Raw genomic sequence first — 13,159 nt, 5'->3', positions numbered from 1 at the left:
GTCCCACAAAATACAACTGGGTAAGGGAAGACCTTCCTCAGAGTACCCTAATGTGGGAAGCAAATGACAATTGTTTCAAAAGCAAACTCAGAAAAAAATATACTAACAGAGAATAAAAAGTGAAGATATCCACTAAGTTCACCCGTCTGAATGTCATCCTCGCTGCTGCCTTTTCTGTATTTCTATATCGATGGTAAAAAATGGCATGGGGGAACTTTCACCACTTGTGCATTCCCATTGGGGGAAACGTCTTCCTACGTATTGTTGTAAAAAGAAAAAAATTTCCCTCTCTAGCACAGATTTTTTGCAGTTCCCATTTGCGTTATTTTTGTTACCTTGCTCGTGAAGTAACAAGTAAAAATGCAGCACTTTCAAAAAGGGGAGATTCACAAATTTGAGAAAATTAAAGTTGCTGTTTGGAAATAGTTCTTCCAATCTGTTTACACTTCTTTGTTTACATTTGTCTATATTTGGGGGGAGCCCTCCTCTGCGTGGACAATCTGTTGCATTATTGTAGCGGCTGGGGATACGCTTAGGCATTATTACCCCCATGCAGTTTTGAAGTGAATCATTGGTGTTACATATTTTTGTCCTCATGTTCGTTTCACCGCTCCATTTATTCCACTTTTGTATGACGCGTTCAGGCAATTTCTGCACAAGGTTGTTCATAATATACATGAGTAGGTAGCACTTTTTCGCGAATGATACATTGAGCAAGTGAGACTTACTCCTCTGCGTTAGCAAAATAAAGCCACGCTCTTTTACATGTTCCTTCTTGGGTGCATCGTAATTGGCCCAGTTAAAATGGGCAAAATGCTGCTCATATAGCCTTTTGAATAGAACTAACGTGATGTAATTGCATAGAAGGATGGTAGAAAATTTCCCGTCCACAGTGCTCATTATATACGAAGAGGATAAAAAGTTCACTAGGCTGACTAATAGCCTATCTATAATTTGTTCTTCACTGTGAGATATGTCACTCTTAATATTGACATGCGTCCGGGGTGAATCCTCTACTGGTGCGTCAGTCAAGCGAAACAGATACGTGTGTATAACGTAAAAGTACCTATTTATAAAACATTCATAGTAAAAATTCAGGTCACTCTTGGACAGGTAAAACAGTATCTTGCTAATTTGGCATATTGGTAACGGGTTTTCATTTTTATCGCGTTGTGAGTGTAAGCTGGTGGGGGGCCGCTCAGAGGCTTCTCCATGTAGAAAACTCAGGGTAAGGCTGTCCAAATGTGAGTGCAAATTATTTGCGCACAAATGTAGGTACATAATTTTGTTCACAAACGGGAACGGACTTATATGATTGGCACAGAAGCATTTGTACACCTTAGAAAAAATTTGCACATCACATGGTGTGTTCTTTTCCCTTTCACTTTCCCAACCTTGTGGTGTTACATAATTCATGGCATCACAAAATTTGTGCAAATTTTTTAACCTTATTTTTTGTTGCTTTTCTTGATCGAGCTTTTCCAATGTGGACGGCACGCATAACTGTAGACAGCATAGAAGGAGAAGATTATGCACAAAATGATAGTACTCATTTTGAAAAACGCATTTGTACTTATAAATGTTACACTCGGACAGGTGATTTATTATGTATTCCTTGTCAAATTTTAGTAAGCTGTAAATGGACGCATTGCTGATTATGTAGCATATGTGTGCCATTAATTTTTTGCTAAAGTAGCCGTCTTTATTTTGCAAATAAAGCAGCTTAAAGGAGTCGTCCAAACAAATATGCAGAGCGTAGTTACGAAATAAAAAATCGTAATATCCGTTGCAGTTAAAGAATTTATTTTTCGCCTTAATTTTGGTAACCTTTTCGATTAAGGTCTTCACAATTGTGTTTTTATATCGATCATTGTTTGAAATTGTACCCCCCTTTCTCACAGCTATCACGACGCAGCCTGCCTTGTTAATCATTATTTATTGCGTTCTGTTGATAAGTTGTGTTATAATAGTTCCGCACATGTTCGAAAATAAAACGGATAAGCGTACTTGGTGCACATGCACACAAGTATGGCAAGCACGCCACCCCCACCTTGCTATAGTCAGCTCGTCCCCTGCTCTACATTTGAAGGAGGTCATTGTATTTTATTTTATTTTTTTTTATTTCATCGTCTTGAAATACCTCTTGAGTGTATTTATCATGTGCCTTTCTTTTCACACATTTTCACCCATCTTGCAGCGTTGTGGCTGAGCAATTTGTTTTGTTCTACATGTTGACGATGAAGCGCTTAATAGATGAGAAGACGATTAAGTAGGACCACGGGGCGGGCACGTCAACAATACAAAAAATGAGCAACACATCGGGCTGATTTCCCTTTTTGCCTTTTCCCAAAAATGGGATGAAAAGTTAAAGCTAAAATGCTTCTAAATGCAGAGATACAAATGAAATAATGTGGGGGGAAAAAACTACCTGACCCATGCAGCGTTTATGAAAAAAAAAAAAAAAACAACATGCCAACGCAACTGTGCTGTAGATATATGTAGCCATATGCGTGCTGTTCCAATGTGTGTAATTTTAAAAAAAATGGCCCTTAACTCAAATCACATGGTTAACGGTACAAAGAGGTATACATAAACAGTTATACACATTTTTTTTTAATTGTTTTTTTTTTCTTTTTCCCCTTTTCCTGTTGAAGTTATGCTATTTTTTGATTGCACAATTTTCAGCCCCATATGCACTCCACACTTTTTTCACTGTTTACATATTTTTCAAGTTGATACGAAGGCATTTGGATTCATTTTTTTCCTTCGTAAAGGTGAGTCTCCCACAATGGAGATGCTTTAAAAAGTGCTCAATTGAGTAGTGGCAACGGATGAAAAATCGGGCGGGACATGCAATTTTGTCAATGCGAAACGCGTTCCAACATTCTCTATATATACGTATGATTACATGCGCGTATATAATATAACGTAATATTATGCATGTGTATTATTTATATGTGGGCTGTTCGTACGGGATCAATGTACCACAGCCACATGTGCATAATACATTGTATTCGTAATGACGCGTTCGCAAATAAGTACGGCCCATCCGTTGATAGAGCTGTTTTTATTCACCATAATTACATGCACGTTTCTTTCTTTTAACTTTAAGTAGTGCTTTCTTCCTTTCCATCCCCCTTGAGAAGCAAAGTGTAGCGTTTTATCGCCCTACATATATAAAAAAAAACCCGCGCCGTATTGATACTGCACATTGTACATATCACATACGTACATATAATATGCACACGCATTAACACATTAGAACCTATCGCCCCCCTTTGTTCTTCTTTTCAAACGCTTGTTAAAATTTTGTTTGTTTTGTTTCATAATTTCGCTGTATGTTATGAAGTGACCCCGGAGCGACAAACCAGTGTCTCGGAGAACGGCATGACATGCCTGGCGGTGTTAATTAGCACGTTATATAATGTACCGCCCGCATACCTCTGCGTGACAGTATATATAATTTCGTACCCTACACGCAAGTGGCTTCACGTGGCTTTAATAATGCTTAGTAAAATACGCACATATGTAAAACCATATGAACAACATAACGGTATATGCTGTAAATGCATAGCTGTATGTCCTTCCCAAGCGCGCACCAAAATTTTTCGATTTAAAGTTGTGCCTACTACATAGTATTTATATTACTCTTGTGTTCATATAAGCATGCATGTACACCGCTTGACCCGCATAGGAGTGAGTGCGCAAAGTTACATTTATTTATTATTCATGCCATCATTTTTTTGTATTACACTCCATCCTGTGCGCACATAAAATATTTTACTACATTAATATATAATATGCATTGCGTACATATGTAGTACCGACCGCGGACTTTTTTTTACGCATACCAGTCCCCACACTTGTTAAGGTGCGTCCGCTTCAGTCGTTTTGCCCCTATTTTGGCCAGTTCCCCTTTGAAGTTCACTCAAAGGGCATATTAATATATGTATATAATACGCATAAATAATATATACATATTATTATGCATGTAATATAAGCGCGTAGAGGGCGAAAAAAAAAAAAAAATCCCCGCATGTACGCCCAAGTACGCATATATGTACATATATGCAGCATAAATATTTATGATCATATGTTCCGTGCGTTTACCCCAAAATTCGCTTTGCTTAATTAACAATACGCACGTAGAATATACATACATGTGCTCAGGATTGCCTCATATACTATATATATAAGTTATATGCTATGGAGATACAGCGCACCAAAGTACGGAGATGGAAATAAAAGTTACTCTTCTCAAATTCATGCACCATTTTTTTTTTCTCTGTACTCCTTTCCCATTATAACAAAAATAGGGAGGCCGACTTTTTCTTTAGCGCATTTTTTTTTTATGCCTTCCTTGAACATACGGGCGCAAAAGGGATGCTTGAATATAAAGCGCACGGTATAAAAAAAATATACCCATGTCAGGTTATGCATGTTTCACGTGTCATCATACGGGGTATGCAATGCATAATGTTATGTATATTTATGTATGATAATATATATATAATATTATTATACATATAATATATATGCACGTATGTTGAAAAAAAAAAAACAGGAACGCACGCGACTTGAAGTGGATTGCGTGTATATTTATAAGCGAGCAATCGTGCATGTTTTAATGTTTTTGTGCGCATTTATATTAAAATACGCATAAAATAATAAATATAGCGCATATGCATAAACGATGCGCTTGTTTTTTTTTTATAGCGTTACGTATGCAATAGCATTTAGCCTTTTTTTATAGCAAATGTTGGCATATGGCCGATGGGCGCATATTTTCTTCACTTGTAATTAACCCATAACTTTTTTCATATGCGCTGTGCCCGCTTTGCCATTATATATACATATGTATATATACAATGTTGAACATTTAATTTGTAAAGTGAGGTTATTCAATTTTGTAAGATTCGCGAGAGTTTACTAACAATTCTCGACAAATTAAAAATAAGTGTTTATATATAAAACTGCAGCAGTAAAAAAAAAAACAAATGTGTTTTATTTTTTTTTTATAGGAAGCGGAGTTTTTATTCCATGCGTACATCTTTTTGTAAACTTCCCCCCAAAAAAATTTGTAATGATATTTTAGTAAGTTTTTTATAGGAGCAAATGCGCTCGTTCGTGTTTGCCTGTGGTACATATTTGTATGTACATTTTTGAGTACAAAATTGGGACCCCTTTTTGATGGGTGCTGCCCTCCTGGGTATTTATAACATTGTGTGGTGTTACCTTTTCAGGGCGCTATAAGTAATAACTGCCTTGGTACTGCCTTTTGGGCACCCGTCCCCCTACGTTATGTTCACGTTTTATTTGCACATGTACGGATAAACACATGTACACGTGGTGAATGCTGCTCCTTTTTAAAATGCTTGCTTGGAGCATGCGACCGTGGCTATACGATAAGCAATTAAGTACTGCCCCACGTGATGAACAATTGTAGTGATAATATATATATATAACGGCTGGAGCGAGTAATTTTGCTTGAGTGTGAAGAGGCATGTTAGTAGTGGAGTGCATACATGCATACGTATATGATAAATATGCACGCTGTATTGTACGCTGCTTGATGTCGCTTTGCACCGCTTTACGCTGCCCGATCCCGCCTGTGCGCACATTGTGCCCTCTTTAGAGCTTAAAGGGACTGAAGGAGCAACCCCCGATTGTAAGTACGTCCCCGTGTGAACCATGCTTTTGTTTTCACTCTCTTGTAAGATGAACGAGTGAATGAGCCATTGAGTATTCGCACGCACGTGTGTATGCATGTATAAGTAATATAGATGTGCATATGCCCCACGGGATATGCGTGTACATATATAAGTATGTGTGTACATGTGTTAAATGGACGTTATGTATTGTTATAATTAAGAGGAACGAAATTGTTTCAATTTTTTCCCTTCCTCTTCCCCCCCTTTTCCAACATTGTTTTCTTTCCCCCCTTCCCTTCGTTTCATTTTTACCCTTTATCTATTTTCATGCTTATAACTTTATAAGCATACAATATATGCCAAATTGAAAGGCTTATATATACGCGCAAGTTTGTTTAACGCAATAAGGGGCCATATACTTTGAACTCGCGCTTCCTGCGTGTATGCCCCTCAGTGCGTGAAAAAGTTAAGTCCGTACGTATCAACGTGTATGCACGTGTGCTTGTGAAGCATACGCGTAGAGCCGCGCGTGTGCATGTGCTTGTACCTATATATATAAATATATATATATCTACATATGCGTCCTTAAGCGCGCACGTACGTGTGCATATGCTGTATGTGCATACTTTTGTATACACACACGCATCCAGGCGCGTGTACACCTTCGCATTTATGCGAGTGTATGTCGCTGCGTTGTGTGCCGCCTCTGTTCTGTGCACCCCCCAAATGTAGAGAAGGGGTCTACAGGGTGCATTCCCCTCCATTTGTGTTATGTATACCCAAATACAAAAAAAAAAACAGCAGAAAAAGAAGTAAAAAGCAAAAAACACCAATAAACAGTCACAAAAAATAACCCTAAACAGTCACAAAAAACAACAAAAAATAACATAACCACAGAAAAATAACCCCCCAAAAAAAGAAATATCAGAGAAAATATGTAAGAAGAATCAAGAGTGCTTGTGTTTATTCCATCTTCATATTAAACACTTTATTAATGAAATTAAAAAAAAAAAAAAAAATTCAAATTTTATCTTTTATTTTAATATATACCTTTGCTTCATGACCAACATTAGCCTATCTTTTAAATGTTCCCACTAGGAGAATAAGAAAATGACAAAAATATAAAAATTAAAAAAATAAAAAAAAACAACATACACATATACGTACATACGTACATGTTTACGTAGACTTTAAAAAAAAAAAAAAAATTCGTTGGCGCATGTGTGTGTTGTCCACGTGCAGCCGTATTGTTTGTGTGCCTACATCACCGCCCGTCCGTCCTTGCATATGCAGGTGCGAAGGCATGAATAAAAAATATTGTCCGAACCTGCTCACCACGCATGTGCTACATATTGTACGTGCGAAAGAGCGTACGTGACAGAGACGAGTGCCTTTTTACAACAGCACGCGTGTTTATGTGTATGTGTATGTGTGTGTAATCGCATTTACCTGACCCAGCAGAGATTTCCTTTTCGAAAGGAAAACTCGTACAGATGTATTTTTTGTGCGCCTTACGCGCCCCCCGTAACCCCGTTCTATATATACTCCCCACTTTGTACATACACACCCCTGTATGTGTATAGCTCCCCCTCCCGCTTGGCGTCGTGTCGCTGTCTCCCCAATTTTAAACAATTGAACAGTCTCTTTTTAAACATTCGCATTTAAAAAAAAAAAAAAAAATGAACAGTAGCAGAGAGAACAGCAGCAACGGCGCAAGCAGAAAGAAGGTTTCGAAGAATAACGGAACAGCCAAAAGTAGTGACGACAAAATTAAAGACAGCGGAAGTGTAGGAGAGGAGAATTGTGCTGACAGGAGTGATGAGATGGAGCAGAATGTAAGTGAAAAGAGCCATGCCAAGTGCGTGACAAACGTGAAAAAGGAGAAGGAGGAGGATAGCAGCAGTAACAAGGGTGATGACATGAAGATGGAGGAGCGAAATCAGAATGATAATAATCGAGAGGAGGACAAGAAAAAGAAGAAAAAAAATAATAATAAGCTTCCTAACGCAGATGACGTAGAAAATGGTAGTGGCGCCACGAGGAAGAAGGAGAACCAATGCGCTGAGGGAGGAAACGTCGAAAAGGAAAAGGCCGAAGAGGACAGCAATGCGTCTGCCATCACGAGTAATGACAACGTTAATGGTGTTGGTAGCGGAAAGAGCGGCGCTGGCCAAGGCCATGGAAAAGGCGTGAAGGAGAAGAAGCCTGGTAACAAATCGGACAAGAGCGACGCCCCCTCCGGTAACAGTGGCTACTATGGCAGCTTCCATTTTAACAATGACTGGAGGAGTGGCAAAAATAACAGTAGTGGTAACCTCGACGGGGGAAAGAACAGTGGGGTGGTGTACCAGTACGCCAAAGGTAGCAATGTGAACGGTGAACACCCAGCAAATAGGGACAAACAGAACGATTACAACAGTGCCGCTGGGAAGGATCCAAATAAAAAACGAAGCTTTGTCAAAAGTGACAGTAAGAATTTTGACGGGGGTTATAATGCAAGCGCAAGTAATGGAGGCGCCAACAGTGGAAATAATGTGAGTAGTAGCTACCCAAGTAAAGCTAATTACAAATATGACTATAAGAATAGTAAGAATAATTACAACGTGAAAGGCGGAGGGGGAAAGAATTACAAAGGGCCACCCCCCAGTATGCTGAACAGCAACGTTAGTGGTGGTATGAGCAGTAATATGGGTGGAAATTTCAGTGGCAACGGGGGAGGCAACGGGAGCCGCAATGGAAGCGGCAATAGTCACAATAGCAGCTCGTTGAACTATGACGGGTTCAACAACCACGGTAGCAGTAACAACCCCAATGATGGTATGATGATGGACCCCATGAATAACATGGTCATGTACAATAATAATAACACCAGTTATAATTATTTGCCGAACTATGGCTGCAATTATCCTTATACTTATTATGTGGAGGACAATGACAGCAAGAATGTGGAGTTAGCTAATTATTATTCGTCGAGCAAAATGTACGGCGGAGCGTCTTCTTCCGGTGGTGGGGCGGGTGGTGCCGCCACTGGCAGTAGTGCTGGAGGTGCTTCAGGGACAACTCCTCCCGCAGCTGCTTCTGCAGCCGCGTCTGCAGCGGCTTCTGCAGCATCTTGCGCCGCCACAACGGGAGCAGTTGGACCAGACGGTTACAACAACGATGGTAATTATGATGCCCGCTTTAACTACAACAGCATGGTGAACGACTTTTACAATTATCTCCCCTTCAATTATTATTATTACAATATGAATAATATGTATTTTGGTGGATCGAATTATAATGCTAATGCACACAACAGTCCCTACCATGACAGCTTGAAGAATAGAAGAAATAAAAAGTACCTATATGAGAAAAATAAAAAAAAAAATTACAAAAATATGACCTCGTCAAATATGTACAGTGAAATAAAAAACAGAGTTATTGAAATTTTTAAAAGGGAAAACATCATGACAGATGATTACTTGTTATACTTTATGTACAATAATGTGAAACTCAGCATTGATGTGATAGCCAAGCATCCCTACATTTCTCCCCTGGTTAATAGCAACACGCAAAACAACACCGCGATTTTGGCCAACGTGCTAAACGATTTGAAGTGCATCAACTTGGGTAAGAAGGACGGCTCTGGAGGGGGAGAGACGGACAAAATAGAAGCAGATGTGGATGGTGACACTGCACAGGTGACCAGAGCACAGGGTATCACTACCGATGGGAAAGGAAGCACTAATGGTAGTGCTAGCCATGTGGAGTTGAATGACACATCATCGGTACAAGACGGAGAGGCAAAGCAGCAACAACAGGAAGGGGATGAACCAGATAAAAGAGAAGAAGATAAAAAATTTGTCGCCCCATCTGTTGATGAAAACAATGGGGAGGGTTCTGTGAAAGAGTCCTCTTCACTTAAGAGAGAGGACCACGTGGTAGAGTCCGACGCGACGGGGGCAAATGGAAAAGATGGCACAGTTGTGGAAGAAGCGACGGATACAGCGGTGGAGGGAGATAATTCCTCCTCTGCTGCAGATAAGAGCAAAAATGTCGAAGGTAAAGGTAGTGATAAGGGTGAAGAGAAAGGCTCAGCTGACGTGGAGAAAGGGGATGCAGTCGTTGATTTGGCCAGCAACACGAAAAACCCCTTTGAAGAAGACAACAAGAACTTCTTGCTGAATTTGAATAATAAACGAAATGTAATTATCATTAGAGATATCAATTCGCACTACATCAACACGATTAAAAGCATCGTCCTGAGTAGCCCCAACATCCAGCCGACTGACGTTCTGAATGTGAGGAACGATGTGAATAACACCATCTTCATCACCCTCAGGAATGAAAAGAAAACGGAATCGCTAGCGCAATATTTAAAGACCAAATCTGTTAATGATAAAAAGTTAAATGTTCGAATTAAGACAACACAGAGGATACAAAATATTATTGAAAACAACATTTTCAAGTCGATGGGTACCATGCTGGGGAGCAGTAACAATGTGAGTAGCAGCAGTCAGGGGAACAACCACAGCGTTGGCGCTGCTAATGGGGGCAGCAATACGAACGCATCGGTCATGGGAACGAACGGAAGAGGTGTTATCAACGGCGTGAGTGGTGCTGGTGCGGGTGTGAGTGGAGGAAGTACACGTGGCGGTAGTGCCGCAGGTGTAGGTGCTAGTAATGGGTCCATCTCCTCAGGGGTGGGCGGATCTCAAAATTCGAGCTCCCCCAATGGTGTGCAGCCGATGGCTTCTTCCTCCTCCACTGGTGCTGGTGGATCAACGAGCACTAACAATGCAGCAACGGCGACATCAAACGGCAGCATAGCAGGAACGACCGGTGGCAGTCATTTAAATATGATACCCAATGCAGGAATGCCTATGGGTCCCAAGGGGTACATGAATTTTAACAACATGTATTACCTGCCCAACACGATGAATGGTTATGATAGTACCTTATATGGACACTGCGGTTCAGCGAGCAATCCTGCTTCTAACTTTGATGCCTATTTGAACTACTACAATTATGGTATGAACACCGCAGCGTACAACATGTATCAACATGTGAATTTGTGTGATACGTTTGGTGGTGGGTACAACATGTATTCGAATGCATATGGGCCTTTGAACGAAATGAAGAACAAGCACGGTTACAATAACGGCAAGGGGCGTAAATTCTCCAGAGGAGGTGGTGACGGTAACAATGCAGGAAGAATGAGCGACAATAGTTTTAATAACGGCTCTATGGCTGGCTCAGTAGGTGCAGGAGCATCATCCCAAGGAGGTGCAGGTGGAGCAAATAATAATGCACCAGGATATTTTGCCAATGCATATAGTAATTATAACCATGTTTTTAGTAACATGTATGGTAATAATATGTACGCAAATAATATGTATGGAAATATTATGCACGGTAATGTGTATCATGATGGGGGTAATAATAAGGGTGACAAGTATGTGGAAGATGGGAGGAAGTTCTATCACTTAGATGGAGTTAATGAGAAGGGTGCAGGGGCGACTACTGGCTCGGGAGCAACACACCATCATAATAGAATGAATAAAGGTGCTAAGGATGCTGATAATGGAAAAGGCGGCATGGGTGCGGCAGCCACGGGTAGTAATGGGAATAGTAAGAACAATCGGGCAGGCGCCAATGAAAATGGAGGCAGCGGAGGGAAGAATAATAGGAGTAGAAGCAGCAGCAACTGTAATAGTAGCGCTTATAATGGAAATAACAATAATAATAATAACAGCGGGAACAATAACGGACACGGCGCGAGCAGTAACAGTAACGGAAGTGGCAACAACAGAAATGGTACTAATGGGAATAGCGGCAACGGCGCAGCGAATACCACCAACCATGGAAATGGCAGTGGGAGCAATGGAAATGCAGGAGGCACTGGAAGCGGGGGTGGAAACGGAGGGAGCGGAAACAACTGCAGCAGTAATAATAAGAGCGCCATGAAGACGAACGGCGAGTATAGCAAGAGCGGTAGCAAAATAATGGCGAGCAACAACAAGCTTAATAAAAAAGACCCCCTCGTCATGTACGACAGTCATGGTAATAGTAACAGTGTGATGGGCAAAAATGAAAATAAAGCGCTTGACAAGAAAAGTGGAAAAAATTATTATAATAAAAAAAACAGCGCAAGGAAAAGCGGAGAGAAAAAGGGTGAGAGTAAGAAGAAGGACGACTCGGCCACTGTGTCCACAGACTTGGCCAGCAATGAGGTTGCCAAAATGAAGGACGAGAGGAAGAAGGCTGGTCAGAAATTGAAGGACGACGATAATTGCAGCGAAGTGGCTAATCAAGCCGACCACCATCATCCGCATCTACAGCAGAGGAAGAAATCGCTCGATATGAACGAGGCCTGCGAAGTGAATGACGCGGAGGAAGCGCACCACCTCGCACAGAGCGACTTCGAAAATGACGCCAGCACAGAGAAAAACAATCATGACAGCAATCATAATGAGGAGGATCATGGAAAAGGTACCGAAGTTGATAAGAGTGAAGAAAGTAACAACCAACATGATGATGTAAATGTGGAGAAAAAGAATAAGAAGGATTCTCATGCAAAAAGTGACCAGCCTGGTAGCAATGATGCCAAGGACCACTCCAACAGAGGGTCCCCAAGAATCGGAGCTGCGAAGAAAAATTTCGCCAACAAAATGGCCACTAATAAAGACAAAGGTGGAGTCAACTCGGACGATAAGAAGGCGACAAAGAATAAGAACAAAGTGGAGGACGCTACTGCAAATGGCAGCATTGGCGGAGTAGGCGGCGCGGCTAATGAGAACAGTGGTCCCAGTGGCAACACGCAAAATAGGAAGAAGTACTCCTATGTGGACATTATGGATTCGTGCAAAAAATTGACCAACGTTGATGCCCCTCCTGAGTGCATAGACAAGCTGATGAAGGAGAATGTCTCCCTATTTAGAAAGCGCGACGATCAGTTCTGTTGGAAATTAAACGTTTTTTAATTTGCGAATGAGGCAGGAAAGAAAAAAAAAAAAAGGACAGAAAGTGAAAAGGTGTAAGGAGGCCGCTCTTTTTGAGGGATAATGGACCGTTTTGTCCCATTTCTTTTTTTTTTTTAATCTTTGTTTTTTCTTTTTTGATTTTTTTTTTTTTTTTTGCAAAATTGCCAATCTGCGAATGTGCTAATCCCCGTGTGCATGATGTATATATGCGAAAGCGACATGTAGTAAAAATGGCCCATGGTAAAACACGAAATGGACACCAATTGAAAGTGTAAAGTATAATTGGAGCAGTAAATCTGTGTAAACGCCGCACTTGCTGCGTTATCCGTGTGTGCAGAGAAGACACAACATGAGGCATTAAAAAGCCCTGGTGGTAGTCGCCTCCCTGACCATTTTTGCTTATTATGCGCTGTTCTGTAAGGGTCGTGTTTTCCACACTGTTTTTTTCCTTTTCCTTTGCACGCCCCTCTTGCGTCTACTTGGTTAAAACGCTAAAACGTTGACGGTGTAAAATACGGAAAAGGTGAACTCGACTACGCTGGAAAT

At 40.7% G+C, this 13,159-nt stretch overlaps 2 protein-coding genes across 2 annotated transcripts; one reads left to right on the top strand and one right to left on the bottom strand.

The window, feature by feature from the left end:
- Nucleotides 1-153: 153 nt before the first annotated feature.
- Nucleotides 154-1,932, bottom strand: AK88_00987 (uncharacterized protein; the record flags this gene model as incomplete). Its single annotated transcript, XM_012478629.1, has 1 exon — nt 154-1,932. The coding sequence occupies one exon, from the start codon at nt 1,930-1,932 to the stop codon at nt 154-156; it is 1,779 nt and encodes a 592-aa protein (XP_012334052.1).
- A 5,398-nt stretch (nt 1,933-7,330) lies between these two features.
- Nucleotides 7,331-12,613, top strand: AK88_00986 (uncharacterized protein; the record flags this gene model as incomplete). Its single annotated transcript, XM_012478628.1, has 1 exon — nt 7,331-12,613. The coding sequence occupies one exon, from the start codon at nt 7,331-7,333 to the stop codon at nt 12,611-12,613; it is 5,283 nt and encodes a 1,760-aa protein (XP_012334051.1).
- Between the last annotated feature and the right edge of the window lie 546 nt (nt 12,614-13,159).

Source organism: Plasmodium fragile, assembly GCF_000956335.1.
Source record: "Plasmodium fragile strain nilgiri unplaced genomic scaffold supercont1.8, whole genome shotgun sequence".
In the NCBI taxonomy this organism is placed as follows: Eukaryota; Apicomplexa; class Aconoidasida; order Haemosporida; family Plasmodiidae; genus Plasmodium; species Plasmodium fragile.
This window is presented reverse-complemented; position numbering and strand designations above follow the sequence as displayed.